The sequence below is a fragment of the Ambystoma mexicanum genome, chromosome 4p (assembly GCF_040938575.1).
Source record: "Ambystoma mexicanum isolate Mex_15411 chromosome 4p, UKY_AmexF1_1, whole genome shotgun sequence".
Taxonomy (NCBI): Eukaryota; Metazoa; Chordata; class Amphibia; order Caudata; family Ambystomatidae; genus Ambystoma; species Ambystoma mexicanum.
This window is the reverse complement of record NC_090927.1, coordinates 1,052,607,154-1,052,623,119: the sequence shown is the minus strand read 5'-3', so window position 1 is coordinate 1,052,623,119 and position 15,966 is coordinate 1,052,607,154. Positions and strand designations below refer to the sequence as shown.

Sequence of the window (15,966 nt, the reverse complement as noted above, 5' to 3'; positions counted from 1 at the left end):
ATGTCCAATGGTGTGTGCTGACATCCTTCCACTCAGTGTGGGGGTACATTTGGTACGGCTGTTTGAGTGCATATCGTCTCTCATTCGCTCGATTAGGCATAACACATGGAGTATCACATGGCCCTTCTACTGCTATTCCAGTTTGATGGCGATGTGGGGGCGGGAGTTAGGGAAAATGCGCCCAGTTGTTCCTCTAAACAAACCAGGCAGTGTTCTAAATATCTGTTTTATCATTTTGTGTGGATATGTACGAGTGATTGTCTTAAATACAATTTAAAATGGGAGCAGTTGGGTGGAGTTTGTTCACATAGCTTGCAATGTGTTGGCCATGTATGCTTGGAGGCATTTGGAGAATGACTGCCAGTGTGGGGAGGGGAGGCGCCAATGTGACCTTTTTGCCTAGAGCAGCTCAAATCCTTGAACTGGCCCTGATCAGCAACCTGTTCAGATCTATATCCCCAAGAATGGCATATACCTGGAGTAAAGGAAAATGAAGAGCCTTTTGAGGGTTCTATCGCCGACCCTGAAGCCAGTCTGCAAGAGAAATCCCAAGTGTTTCTGAACCATATCCTGGTAGCAACCAAAGCCAGGGTGAAACTGGAGGAGTGGCGTTGGGAGCCATAGCCCAGAACCCAAAGACCTTATTCTAGGTGGGTGAACCATAGCTGTTGTGTTACAATATCAAAGCGTGGAGAAACACAGCCTGGAAGAGAAAAATAAGGGTATGTTTAAAAGGTATTAATTCTGGCTCAGGTGATAACGGATCAGGAGCAGCCTCCATACTCGGATCATGAACTGCGGTTTCGGGAACAAAAGTTTTCAAGCTCCTATACAGATCACAGTAAGTACCCAAACTCTGCCTAGTAGCAGTAGACCACTGTCTGATGGCAGAACACCAGCGTTGCAGAATGCACTCTGCACAACTTGGAACTGCTCTCCTTGTTTGGGCAAAATCCACTGCAAGTTTTCATGAGATCACACTCTGGTACGTTCATACCCTGACAGGCTCACGCTAACACCCTTAATAAGCTCAGATCTATAGATGGCGCCCTCAATTGTAACAAGTTAAAGGGTAACAGACTATATTGGCTCACAGAATTTAAACGACCTTGGCAGGAGACCTGTCTTTGGGGAGTATCAGTCAAGCTCCCAGATGAGAAGGTAGGAAAACTCGGCTGAAGCTAGACTCTCAGAGAAGGCAGACTTGCCTTCCAGTTCTCCTTTGATGCAAAGGGAGAATTCTAAATACTTGACTGGATGTGATGGGACTCTGTGGAGAAAGGCTGAGAGACTTGGTGCTCAGTTGGAGGGAGCCAGGGTGTAAACCACTTCACCTTAATACCCTGGAAGAGAGAATCCCAGGCTTGTGCTCAACTGTTCTCCTGCCTACAGTGAATTGGAAGGCTGAATCCGAATACCATCCACCAGCAATCTTGAAGGGCCAGAAGCTGTGGGAGGAGGGTTAAGAATATCTGCTGCCTGACCAGCTTAAACCATTGAGGAGCCAACGCCCAAATGGCCCTGTTGTGAAACTTTTGGGAAGTCCAGGTCCAGGAAGGGCCTATTGTAAGACCTATTGTAAATAGGAAGGTCCAAGAAGAACCTGGTATGTGTCCAATATACCTCTTCTCAAACCCAGTCAACATGCCACTCAAACTCTTCCCATTAAGAGTCTCACTGCCTCCCGTTCATCTGCTATATTAACTTTCATAAACTCCTTTGTGACCAAAATGGCATGTTTCTCTATATGAAGGTAAATAAATACCTAAGGTACAATTTAGATGCTACAAACCACCCAATCGAGTACTTCCCTGTGTTGAAGAAATGCGTTGTTGAAGTAGAGTCTTTGATATTAAAACTCAGCCCGTTAATTATCGTTCCTGTTTTTTCGTGAGTTCTGTTTGCGAAGTGTGAATGATGTTTCCTTTACACCCAGATTCTTAATGGGATTGTGACATCAAGATTAGGAGATTGATAGTTTTCAAATTTACTGTAATCCTTGCCATGTTTTAGGACCAAGTGATGGGGCACTCTTGGGCATCATATGATCTCCTGCTTGATGCAAGTATTTTGAAGTTTGAAGTTTAATAGGAACACAGGAAGGTGGAAGGAAGGCAGAATGGCTACTTCAATGTGTCAAGTGTGCCTGTTGGTGTCTGTTTTGCCTGGCCCTCTGTCCCTACTGTGAGTCGGAATTGGCTTTTTGATTTTCGTTTTGCTAACTTTGGTAGACTTGGTACTGGCTTCTTCTTATTTATTGAAGATTACAGGGAAAATCATGCTTTTTTTGGCACAAAATGCTTGCAAAACATGTAACATTGATTTACAGAGCGATGGACCAGTGCCCTTCACAACGGGTGAAGGATGTAGATAGAAGACCAGATGATGCAGAGGGGTGGGGGGAGGGGAGTAGTAACATGAACCAGGGACAAGGACCGTGGGATCCCGTTGCAGTTTCTTTCCAAAAGTCTCCTTTCCCAGCAGACTCTCCACGGTCCAATCAATTGTTATATTAAGACTGGACTACGCTAACTCCCTCTACCTCGGAGTCCACGCTTACCAACTGAATAAACTTCAAAGAGCACAAAACACTGCAGCCAAACTGCTACTAGCGCTCGGCCCGAGAGACCACTTCTCGCCAGCCCTTAAAACTCTGCACTGGTTTCCAGTGGCCCGAAGGGTGACTTTCAAAACCTTATGCATTTCTCATCGAGCAGTGCATAACACCGGACCTCAATATCTTCAAGACAAGCTAAAACCCTATCATCCTCCACGTACTCTAAGATCAAGCTCAGCCGGCCTCCTAGTCATATCTAAAACAAACTCAGTCGGGTTAGGCGGATCGTCATTCTCAGCCTTGGCCCCCACGCTGTGGAACGCACTGCCACCCCACATCTGCCTAACTGAAGATCTAATGTCTTTCCGCAAACTACTGAAAACTTGGGCTCTTCACCTAAAACCAACCCGTACGCAAACTAACCCAAACTGAACAGCATCTCAATGACACCCAACAAACTACTAAATCTTGAATAACAATGAAACAAAAAACACAACATCAAGATCCATGTGAGAAATCGACAACTAATAACCGCCAATGTAAACTAAAAGGACAAACAGAATAGAATGAGTAAACTAGATCAAAGCAGTGAAGTGGATAAAAAGAATAAATTGTACGAAACAGTAAGGAGGTTTAAATTAATGGAATGGATGTAATAAGTGCAATGGACAAAATGGGCGAAATTAATAAAAAGAAGAGGATGGAAAGATGAAGTCAAGAGACTGATGAGTACACAGACTGACACCGACTGTATGAGTGCATGACATAAATGGAAAGTACAGAATAGACGATTCAAGTACACGAGACGGGGTAGTGCATGAAACGGAGCACAGAACAAATCCAGTGCGTACGAAAGGTGACATGGCCTGAATCGATAATGCATGATGGATGAAATCGTTGGAATGGATGAAGTGCGTGGAACGGATGAGTGCGCTGAGTGGATGAATGCGCTGAGCAGATGAGTCTGTAGATCGGATGAGTATGTTAAGCGGATGAATGTGTAGAGTGGACAAGTGTGTGGAGCAGATGAGTGCGTAAGTGCGGAGGAGTGTGTAAAACGCAGGAGTACATGGAGCAGATGAATGCGCAGAGCGGATGAGTGTGTAGAACGGACGAGTGTGTAGAGCGGATGAGTGCGTATGAGCGAACGACTTTGTAGAGCAGATGAGTACATATAGCAGATGAGTGCGTGGAAAGAACATGTGCGTGGAGCTGATGGTTGCCCAGAGCGTGACGTAGGAGTGCATAAAGCGAATGAGTCCATAGAACAGATGAGTGCATAGGGTGGATGAGTGCGTAGAGCGTATGGAATGGGAGACGTATGTGGATGGTACGGGTGACGTATGTCGATGGAATCGGGTGTCGTATGTGGAAGGAATGGCTGAAGTATGGGGAAGGTACTGGTGTAATATGTGGATGGTACGGGTGAAATGCGTGGATTGAGTGCATAAAACAACTTAGAAATGAACGGATCGGAGTACATGGAACGGATTCAAGTGCGTGGAGCGGACTAGAGTGCATAGAATTGCGCGACTTAAATAGAATGGTTTGGAGTGCATGGAACGTTTGAAAGAGCATGTAACCCATCATATCACATCACCACGCTTACTCTATTCTTTACACACCATTCAACTAGAACACAGAGATACTATGACACCATTCGGTATAGCTGTTCTCATATCAACATCTGCCTCATACTCCCCATCACTCTAATCACTGCTGGTTAGACACACCCCAGCCAGGCGTTTTCCTCAGGCCTAACGCAGCCACAATCAGTCTGGATAAATCCTTCCAAAACGAACACATACTCTTGATCTCTCAACCACCACACCTACCGCTAAGAAGCAGCTATTACATGAATGCCATACCAGCTGCACACATATCCGGTGCTCACACGCACCTTTGACTCTCTCTACTCTCTCTACTGACTTGAACTTCAGTTCTCAAGGGTGTTCAACCTACCAGCGCCTTCAGACCATACCAGTGGTACATAAGGCGCTATATAAATGCACAATAACATAACATGTAAGCTCTGTTTGTGGTATAAAGTGAATGATGACTGTAAGGGGCATACTGTGGCGCTTACTTTGCATGAATAGTCAATGTATTTATTTTGTTTTTATACAAATGATACAAAAGGCATGAACTCTAGGTTAAATCATATTTTTACCTCTTGGTGAGTATGGGTCTTGTAGGGCCACTATTTTAATTGAAAATGTTTCCCAGTTTTTAACGGCCTTTGCTAATCACTACTTTTAATTGTCAGTATTGGGATAAAAAATGACACGCATTTCGGTCTTTACGTGTTGCCAGCCCCACGTTGAGTTTTAGGCATCTTGGCAGTTTCTCAATTCCACTACAGGTTGGTGCATGGTTATTTCTGTAAATGGAATTGTATTGCAAATGCTTGGGTTTCAATTCTCTGTGCTTCCAACAGGATGCTAGCGTGCTTTTGCTGACCATCCTGTATTGCTTCAAATTGTTCTACATTGCCCTTTTTCTAATGAGGCCTATTCTATCTTTCAGTTTTAAAGTCTCGAACAACCGTGAAGATGCTCTCCTCAGAAGATGGAAAGGGAGGCATTGTGCAAGCTGCTCAAAACTTTTGCCAATTGGTAGCACAGAAACAAAGGGCACCGACAGATATGGATGTTAATTTATTGGATAATTTACTACAAAGTAAGCTGTATCCTGGGTGGGTGAGTGTGAGTGTATGTGTTTTCTCCTCCTACTACCTGGGTTAAGCATAAATGTGTCAAATCATGAAATATATGGGACTCTGTGCTGCACTCTTGCGTCATTCAAGTTGCTAGCCAATCGGGTGTAAAATGTGATTGTAGTTATTTTTTCCAAGTCAAAGTACATGATGAAAGTTCTTTACACATGAAATCCAACAATAGTAAAGTCTAAGACCAGCAATTTGTCTTTGAAGCAAAGCATATTTTATTGTTTTGGATTGGAGAGGAGGGTAGTAGCTGAAAAACCAGATTGGGAAGGAGAGTGTTGGATGAAAGGAAAAGGATGAGTTGAGTGTCAACAGGAAAGACCAACAACAGTGAGAATGGGAAAGCCAGTGAGAAGTTGCACCAATTTGGAGAGCTCAGCATAGGAGTTTGGAGTGAATATAAATGAAAACCAAACTAGAATATGTGAGGACTGAATTCTATACAAATGCAGCCTATTGGTAAAAATGAAATGTAAAGTTGTGAAGTGAGCTCGAGGGAGAAATGTGAGCAGGGACATTTCAATCGAAGACTAGTAGCTCCAATTTAAGGTAGACAAAGTATATATTCAGGAAGACAAAGTTCAACATTACTCTTAATAAGATGTGATGTAAATTGGTTGCATTGTGCAATGTTTGTCACTGTTTTGTTCTCTTGGTATCACTACACATTACTCCCACCAAAAATATCTAGTATATATGGTCTGGAACGGCCATAAGCAATAATTTTGGGGGGGTTTTGGGAGCGGGGGTTTCAGGGGTATCTCCTGCTCCTTTAAAAAGGTTGCGGGTGTGTCCCTTGCAGGATCCATGCCTTAACATTGCCGCAAAAATATGCCGATATTTTTGTGTACCGATATTTTTGCGGGGATATTAACACATGGAACTGGTCTATCTGCACATGGCTCTGGAAGAGGAGGGGATGGGAGAGCAGAATTAGCGAGATGGAGAGGCATGTGCGAATTGGTTCGGGCTTATGTAAAATGTATTGGCGGCATGGTTGATCATGGGAGCCATTGCTTTACTAGGTACGGGCAGAGAGCTATCGAGAGCTCTGCTATGGTTGGTGGCGTAGAGAGGGTACTAGTTTATGAGGCTGAAGTGGATATAATGAAAGGTGTGTGAAAGAAAGGAGAAGAACATTTGTTGAGGGGTGGAGCCCATAATAGATTCATAGACATGGTGGCTGCTTTCGCTATGGTCCCTTGACTAGGTAATGTCTCTTGATAGGCGTGGTTAACACGTTTATTGCTTTTAAAATGCAAATAAAGTATTTTAAGGATCTGCATGTTGGCAAGAATGTTTCAGCAGTTTATTAATCTACGTAGGATGTTCCTGTGTGCAGAGTTTGTAAAGTGCATCTCTGCCAGGTAGCGTTGATGGTATTCTTGAGTTGTCTGTGATGTGGCCACCTGTGGTGGGCAGTCTCCATGGTTTTAGTCTGTGGCGTGAGCAGTACTTTTGAGGGATGGAATGGGTGAATTGGAGGGGAAGACTAGTATTCATTGCTCTTTGGAAGTTTTTGTTTTTTTGTCAACCTCCTTCTTTGACCACACCCACCACAGCATATTTGCTATCTAATTCGTTTTTTCTGACACATTGCACTTGCTAGTACAACAATGACCAGTCCCTATAGCTGTCTCTGCACGGGTACCCTAACCGGCCAATTATCTATTTTTGTAGTGCAACTGATCCCTTTGACGGCTAATTCTATGGGGGGGAGAGGGGTTTAAACCCTGGGTGGATTTTCTAGTGAGGCAGGCTTAACCATATTACGTATTTTAGGTGGACAACTTTGCAGCTTTTGTGTTTGGTGTTTTTACTGCAAGGTTGCCTTTTGTCCAGTAAAGTGGCCAAAATTGCTACACTGTTGGGTAAGCCCTGACTTTATAATTCCCTGGCTGTATGCCCTGGCTGTATTGGGCAATCTTCCTTCTGTTTAGAGATGGGAATGGCCATGCCTCTTCATAGGCTTTTCAGCATGCAATCATGGCACCTTTGTGTCTTGGAACTGGGTAGGGGGGTTCAATGCAACCTAATACACGTCCTGAATGATGTAATGGAAGCATTCAAGCTTTTTATCCAGGATTGGATAACCTCTGGGTTTGAATGCTGCATGTCTCGTGATGGATTAGTTGCGGTAGCACCACAGCCAAGCTTACTGTGCGTCTGGGAATGATTTGGAGCTATTAACTAGTCGGCCATTGGACTCTGATTCCGTAGCACCTAAAGGACAAACTACACACCTGCCACCAGTAAGGTGAAGCGCTTCCTGTCTCGACCAGGGAAAGGCTGTCCTTGTGTCTTCTGGTGAACTGTCCAAAATCTGCGATGGCCCCCTGAATCTTTGGCCCCACTTCCATTTGAGGGTCTCTGCCTGCGTCTGATTTCAGAGTAATCCTTCAGTGCTGCGCCCAAGCTGGCTGCATCGTTGTTGGACATCATGCCTTGCTCTGCTGCTGCAACTGTTTGCCACCAAGTCGACTTAGTCTGGAGCCTAGTCCCTTTGTCTTCCATTTCTGCCTGCTGGGCAATCTCGAGGCTGGCCGCCACCAGTTACATCTTTCACTCTTCTGTGTCATGAGACTTGTAGCAGACAGTCTTTAGTTGGGATCTTGAGGTCCATCTTCTGGCACAACCTGTGAATGCGAGTCATTAGGCTGTCACTGGAACTGACACCAGACAGTCAAGTTGCAATAGCTGTGTGCTCGAAACCCGCCACACCTGTGACCTCTACAGTCCTCCTCACCGCCTACGCCCTAGAATATCTCCCCTTATACAAACGCTTGGTAAACCAAATTTTTAAAAAAACTGCTTCGGTTTTCATCAAAACTTTGTTTCAGAAGAAATTTTAGCACACATTTGCCATTTACAGAACAATGAGATAACCATAAAATCAATATGAAAGGATAATTTATAAAATTAAAGAAATGTTCCCTGCTAATCTGCTTACTAGCGATTCAAAATGGGACAAATGTGCCGTTTCGCTGCCTTAGTGAATTGAAGCATATAGATGCCCCTGTAAATGTTAGTTTCTTCATAAGAACTGTGTGACTTTATTTTTTTTATAGTCAATCGGACTAGGGATAGGATTGATACTGATACTCAACTTGTTTTAGATACTCCTAGTGATCTTACCAGTTTTTTTTCCTTCTCATGTGGATCTATTTTAAAAAATATCAGTTTGCCAGGGTCCAATACAGGAGCCAAAAGAAATTGGCCCACCTACCTCACCCCACCCATCTTCTTGTGGTATGGCATGGGTTAGGCCATAGCCTGGCCCCCAGAGGTAATCCACACCTTGATCACAGAGTGAGTTTTTTATTTTTTGAGGAGCCTCTACCGTGGAGGTAGGCAGGTCGCATAGGCATCTGTGAAAGCTAACCATAATGAGAAGACCAAGATGGCGATTTAGTAAAGGATAGTGTATGATCATATATGCAGTAGCATCAGATGTAATCGGAGTAGGGAAAGTCAACATTAAAAAACACCTAAACTGTGTATGGAGTTAAGTTTAGAAAAGGGTAATGCAGGGTTTGTGTGTGGTTTTTTTTTTTTTTTTTTTAATATACTGGAGTTAAAATTAATTCATTACTCTTAATCAATTCATCCTCCTCACAGACTTACCTTAATTAGCCGTGCTGCTCCCATGACGGGACACCATTACTGTATGCCCTTGGGGTAGTGCTCTTTTGCTTCACAGCTATGTGTGAGCCATGAACATAAATACAAAAACCACTTTGTGTCTCAAATAACCAGTAGATGCATCCTGCTCATATGGCCCACAGAGAATTTCTCCCCTAAGAAGCTCCCTTACCTGTTCAAGATTGCTTGGGTTTCATTTATCCAGACATTCCCTTTGGGCAAAGAACTGTTCATCCTGTCTTCATTAGATTAAGAGACTGCGAAGCAAGGTACTTTGGATTCTGAAGTCTTCCCACATATCTGAAGCAAATCGAGCTAATGGCAAAATGTACTTCTTAAGGATTTGCTATCCATGGGGCAGGTCGACTTAGCCTCAGGAATGGTACACGTCACTGTTTGACACATACATGAACTCAAGTCGCCCACTAATTTAAAATACATTCTACAAAAAAAGTTCAATATGCTGTATTCGGAGAAATGGAAACAGCCTTCAATAATAAAAAAATCTATATATATTTTCTCCTATCGAATCAACCAGTCGTTCTGGTGTACTTTTGTGCCTCTCAAGGTAATGGTGCCAGCAGGAGACCAATTCCTTCCAACCGCAAAACCTTTAGACTTGGCAGGTCTCTTCTCGAGGCTCTCTAGCAGTCTGGGCAATTCCTCTTTTGTTTTGAATCTCTTCAGGATCAAATGTATACACTGCCAGTGTCCACTCGGATCTTTTGGAGGCCTTGTCAGCATCCGACCTTCCATACTCTAAACAAAAAGCCAACAAAGAAAAACAGTCCACGAGCAATAATTTATTTTTTTGCTTCAGTTGTGTAAATGACAGCTCCCGATGGCATGGATTACCTTTTGGGGTTTTCATTTCCAGGCATATGTAATAAATCACGTCCTTTACACGCTCTGCTCGGATAATTGGCCTAGGCAAGACCTTCTCTTGGTAAGTATGGCTAGATTAACAAAAAGTGCCTGTGTAGGTGGGAACCCAATAGTACTATTTTACCCAAGATCTGAGATTTTACTGGAAAAAGATTGATGTATTGGGCAGTCCTATAGCAAATCTAAGAACATGGCCTGGCTATGCTCACGTTTTGTGCAGGTTGCCTCAGAAATAGAATATGCAGCCATTCAGGAGTCCTATAAAATCGAGTCGGGCACTGCCCTGGCAAGACAATGTGTTGTCCACGTCTCCTCAGAAATCTGGGATCCTAACTGCCTCCTAAGCAGCCTTTTTATTTTGATCAGCTCCTTAACCCTGTCATCATTACTACTACTGTGCAATGCAGTGAATAAATGGTGGCATCCAGCCACGGACTTCCTGTATTATGGAAGCCTGCTGATTGCTGGGTCTGAAGGAAAAGTGGCTTTCAGTAATCGAATTTGTGCATAGGGACATGTGGCCATTCCCTGTTAGCCAGTCTTCTCCCTAAATTTCTAGAGTTCAATAAATCTACCTTCCAGAAAAACCTCCCCAGTGCCAGAATGCAGTCTGTGTTCTGCATCCTGCTGGCGGGACTGATGGCAATAACATGCGTGTGGTGCCCGTTTTATTTGGATAAGTGCTGAGTAAGGTGGATGGGTTCAGGTGTATTGATATACATTTTCCAGGCTAGAATAGTGCGTTGCCTTGGGTTTAATATTTACCTAGCCCGGTTTCCATGTAGAAAGTGGTTTTATGGAGCGGCTTCTGCTTGTTCAATTGGGACATATGGAGTCCCCTTTGCCCCCAGCCCAGGGAATCTCATATTGTAGCTGCACCACCAGGTAACACGCAAACCTGTCTGTAATGGCTAGTCCACGTTTCAGTGGTCTGTTATAAACATCTAGGTTCATGCATGCCTGTTTTCCGGCACAAATTATTTTTGAGCAACCGCGCAAGAGCATGAACTACTAACAAAAAGGTAAAGCAGTTTGTGCATTACCTCCATTTTGCCCAATGCAACCCTGCCCCCCATCAAGATCGGCAGTGTTATCCATTTCTGTTATGCCATTTAAGCTAGTAAGCATCTCAAGTGTTGTATATTTTCCTTTTTGGTTCAGAATAATTTACTCTCCAAATATCTACTGGCCTCTGCAGTATCACCAGTATGTATTCCTGGAGTACTCTTAAAGAGCGCAGCTATATATATATATATATATATATATATATATATATATATCTCAGCTAATTCTATTTTGGAGGTGTGGCCGCTACCCAATAGTGCTCCCCTCCCCCCCACCCCCAACACCCTCCACACCCCCAGTGTGGTTTAATGGGGAGGACCTTACGGGAAGGCCACTCCCTCTGTGGGATACAGCCCACTGAATGTTGTCATTCCGCTGCATTACGTAGCAGCCCCCCCAATGTCCAGAGCCACTACATTGAAGGCAAACGTATGGATTACTGTGATCGCGAACATCACACCAAAAGTACTAGAATGAGGAAGAACACATGAGACCAAGACCATTGACTGTATTTATACTGATACTAGGTGGTCCAGCGGAGGCAGGTAGATCAATCAACAGATTTGAAGGACTCTTGTAAACCGCATGGGAGGAACTGGATTCAAAGTATATAAAGTGCAACAAAGGACAATCCGAGAAGGCAGCCCAGCCGCAGAGTAAAGCGCTGCCGTGAGGAGACACGGGTACAGGCAATCTCCAGCACAGGAGCGTAGAATCCTGCTGGTGGTCCAGCAGGAGAGGGACGTCATGAGCGCTGGTGAGCAGCTGTGTGAATTCCCAGTTGGGTCTGTCAGTGCAGACCCAATTTCAAGACCAAAGGAAGGACAAAAGCAGAGCTGTGCAGGGAGATTCCATGTTGTGCATCCTTACACAGAGAGAAGCCGGAAGAGCCAACCAAGCAGATCCCTGTCTCAGGAAGCCCAGGTGATGTTCATAGAGCCCCGAGGAGGTAAAGGGAGGTACAGTAGACCCAGCAGGGTTGGGGGGGGGGGGAACCTCTGGTGCGGGTGGCAGAGATGCTCGAGCAGTTTCAGTTGGCCCAGTCAGACTGACTTCAGTTATAGAGAATGATGTCGTCTTCTTCGAACCCATCCACTCTGAAAATGGGTTTTAAGAAATGCCAAAGGTGTGGAAGAAAAATGTCTGACCGACCCTCATCGCAACTGCCTCTGATGCCTCGGTTCTGAACATCGAATCGACTGCGGTTCTTGTCAGTCAATGACCCATAAGGCCTTGAAAGAAAGACGAGGTAAACTGGCGGTGGGGGAGGAATCCTCAAGTTTTCTTCGAGAGGGAAGAAAGACTCGGCTGAGTCTTCGGTGAAACACCATAAAACCAGATCGAGGAGTAGATCGAGGAAGTCCTCTTCTTCTTCGTCCAAAAAAAGCAAAGAAAAGACGGCACAGATCTCCCTCTTCCTCGACTACATCGGAGGAAGTTGTTACATGTCCAACAAAGCAAGACTCCCCTAAAAAGTGGAAAGCATTTAGAGCATCGATGAACATTTTTGAGAATGCGGCCCAGACCCCCTAAAAAATGTTTGAAGATCATGCCTCTACGCACAAAAAAACTGACAGGGGAAGGTCTAAAACTAGGAAATCTGACAAATTGTCGAGGGTGCCTTCTAGGGATTCTTCCCAAACACCTAAAAAGAAAAGCCTTCCAGTGCATAAACAGGAGGCAGACCTTAAGAAAAAGACTTTAGACGTTGATACATCATGAAGAACCTCGACGAAAACATCTTTGAATCCTCCATCAAAGGCTGTCGAGTATAAGTGGTTGACGACCCACTCAAAAAAAGTTACGTCGAGTACACTATCAACAACCACGAAGACTCCTTCGACGGCATCGATTGTCTCGGAGATACCTTCGATGTTTTCGAAGGCGCTACGAATGTCGAAGAATGCCTCGACAACATCGAAGGTAACGGCCACGACTTTGACGCCATCGACGCTCCTGGTGACGTTGACACCAATTACAGGAGTGAAACCTATTCCTGAGAAAGTATTTCACCCAGAAAGCGGGCATGATTTTTTCCAAACTATGTCATCCATATATGGAGAAATGAGGATGAAGAAGATGAACCTGAATTTTCATCAGCAGGGGTAAAATATGGTGCAAGGGAGATCCCTGAGGAATTAATTGATCCTCACTCAAAAATGCAAGACCTGTATGAATGTTTACAATCTGCAAGTGGACTAGATACGTCCCCTGAATACGAGTTTGAAAAACAAGATCCAGCAGAACATGCTGATTTGGGTTACAGAAAACTTATGAACAAAGTAACAGAATTTATGGGATGGGATGGGGTAGGAACCCGCCTGTATACCAGGATGATGATATGACGGATATTTTGTCAGGAGGTCCTCAACCAGATCCCATACTTCCCTTTCATATTGCATTGCAAAGGAGAGTAAATGCTGCTTGGGAAAAACCTGAATCCATTCCAGCAGTAAATAAAAAATATGTGGCAAAATACAGACCTTGTAACTCTGATCCAGAGTACTTGAGTAAGCATCCATCTCCTGAGAGCCTGGTAGTTCAGGCTGCCACATCAACAAAAAATGCTGCATACCCTACAATTCCCCCTGATGGGGATGACAAAAAGATCGATGCATGGTCGAAAAAGGTTTATACATCGGGGAGTATGGCTCTAAAATCCACGAATGTATCTTGCACTCTGGCGAGATTCACTTATACTCTATGGGACTGCATGTCAGTGGTTGCTTAACGCATCCCGGAAGGAGAGGAACGTGATGGTTTCCAGTCCATCATGAAGGATGGCAAGGAGGCTTCGGGGGAATGCCTTCAAGCAGGTTTGGACACAGCTGACAGGATCAGCAGGTCCATGGCGTCTAGCGCAGTGCTGCACAGATTTGCGTGGCTAAGGAAGTCTGGTTTCGCACCAGATGTTCAATCTAAACTTCTTAATATGCCATTTGACGGCTCAAGGTTGTTTGGCAGCAAGGCAGATGAAAGTTTGGAGAAGCTGCAGACCTCCAAGGCAGTGGCAAAGTCACTCAGTGCTGCTATAAGACAACTTCAGCAACGCCCCTACACAGGCTCATTTTCCTGGAGGGGTCGTCCCTTTTGTTTTTACTCCTCATTTGGGAGAGGAAGGGGACAGGCCAGTCAAAGAGGGCAAAGGAAATTTCCTCGGGGGCGAGGAAGAGGTGCTAGATCTGCCCCAGCAGCAGCATCTGTCCCTTCAGCCGCTGCTGGAGCTGCCGCAAAACCACTCTGAGGTTTTGACTCGCAAGACCACAGTGGGAGGCAGGATCTAACAGCATCTGAAAGAATGGCAGGGCATTACTTCAGATGCTTGGGCGCTGGAAGCAGTATCCCAAGGTTACTGCCTTCCCTTTCTAAAGAAACCTCAATCACCCACCGGAATACAACTCTACCAAAAATCCAGACCCACTCCTGTTGCAGGAAGTTCTAACCCTGCTACAGAAAGGTGCAATAGAACATGTACCTGTAGCGGAGAGGAACAAGGGTTGGTATTCCCCATATTTCCTCATTCAAAAGAAGGACTGAGACCCATCTTGGACTTGAGAAACTTGAACAAGTTCTTCAGGAAGGACAAGTTAAAGATGTTCACTCTTTCTCAGATCCATCAGGCTCTCCAAATTCAAGACTGGTTGGGATCATTGGACCTTCAGGATGCTTACTTTCATGTGGCAATTATCTCAAGCACAGAAAGTACCTGAGGTTCGCGATTGGCAATTCTCACTATCAGTTTCGAGTTCTGCCATTCAGGTTAACCTCCGCCCCAAGAGTTTTCACCAAGTTGATGGCGGTAGTGGCAGCGAGTCTCAGAAGAGGGGGGATTCATGTCTACCCCTATTTGGACGACTGGATGATCAGGGCGCGTTCCCCAGAACAAGCCCAGGACCATCTATCCAAGACTGGCCACTTCCTTCACAAACTAGGGTTTTACCATCACAGAAACTCCAGTTTATAGGAGCAGTCTTGGATGCAGTTTCGGGCAAAGCCTCGCCTCCGAAGAGATAGCTCACCACATTCTGCAGATGGTAACAAAATTCCAGAATGCCCAGTATCTACCGGCCTTCAACTTTCTCAGGTTGCTCGGTCTCATGGCATCCTGCATTTTTCTGGTGCCATAGGTCAGATTGAGAATGAGATCTCTTCAATGGGCTCTCAGGCCTCAATGGTCCCAATTCTCAGGGGAAATGTCAGATCTTTTACAAGTTCCAACCAGGGTGGCACAGGATCTACAATGGTGGACTTGCAGACAGCACATCCTCAGAGGGGAATCTTTTTGGCAACCATGGCCGGAGATAACAGTAGTGACGGACGCCTCCCTTACGGGATGGGGGGCTCACACCAATGAGTTGACGATCAGGGGTCGTTGGTCTCCATCGGAGTCCAAACTACATATCAACCTATTGGAGCTGAGGGCAATCAGACTAGCACTGAAGGCCTCCCTGCCAGCTGTACGGGGAAAGAATGTCCTGATAATGACGGACAACACAGTGGCCATGTACTACCTCAACAAGAGAGGTCTAGGGTCACTACCACTGTGCAGAGCGGCAATGCAGCTCTGGTTCTGGGCAATACAAGAAGGGACCTCTCCATCTGCCATTCACCTAGCAGGAGAGCAAAACATAGCGGCGGACGCTCTGAGCAGGCAGAGCAGAGTCTCACACGAGTTTGAGTTAGCTCAGGAAGTCCTTCTGGAGATCTTCACCCTTTGGGGAACCCCTAAAGTGGATCTGTTCGCGACCAGTGTCAACAGGAAATACGAACTGTATTGCTCAAAGGAGGAGCTCTAGGCGATGCATTTGTAGTGGACTGGGAATTTCCCCTGCTATACGCATTTCCGCCAGTCCCTGTGGTCCCTCAAGTAATCGGGAGGTTGAGGAAGTTCGGGAAAACCATGATCCTAATTGCCCCAGATTGGGCCAGGAGAACGTGGTACCCAGACCTTCTCGACATGTCCATCTGCCCTCCAATACGTCTTCCAAAAAGAGGGGATCTTCTCTCGCAAGAGGGAGGTCACGTTAACCATCCAGAGGTCAACATACTCAACCTTCACGCATGGCTTCTGAGAGGTTGAGATACAAGGATT

General features: G+C 45.1%; 1 protein-coding gene across 2 annotated transcripts in view; it reads left to right on the top strand.

Annotated features, from left to right (window-relative positions):
* The window catches only part of NUS1 (NUS1 dehydrodolichyl diphosphate synthase subunit), a 276,491-nt gene that overhangs the window by 155,665 nt on the left and 104,860 nt on the right, over positions 1–15,966 (top strand). Inside the window, exon 3 of one of the 2 annotated variants that reach the window (XR_011260485.1) lies at positions 5,084–5,256. Coding sequence is in view for 1 of the 2 variants with exons in the window: in XM_069606624.1 (XP_069462725.1) it covers positions 5,084–5,236 (153 nt within the window). In the remaining variant the exon portion in view is untranslated. The remainder of the gene's footprint in view (positions 1–5,083; positions 5,257–15,966) is intronic. The other variant, XM_069606624.1, reaches the window with a different exon arrangement.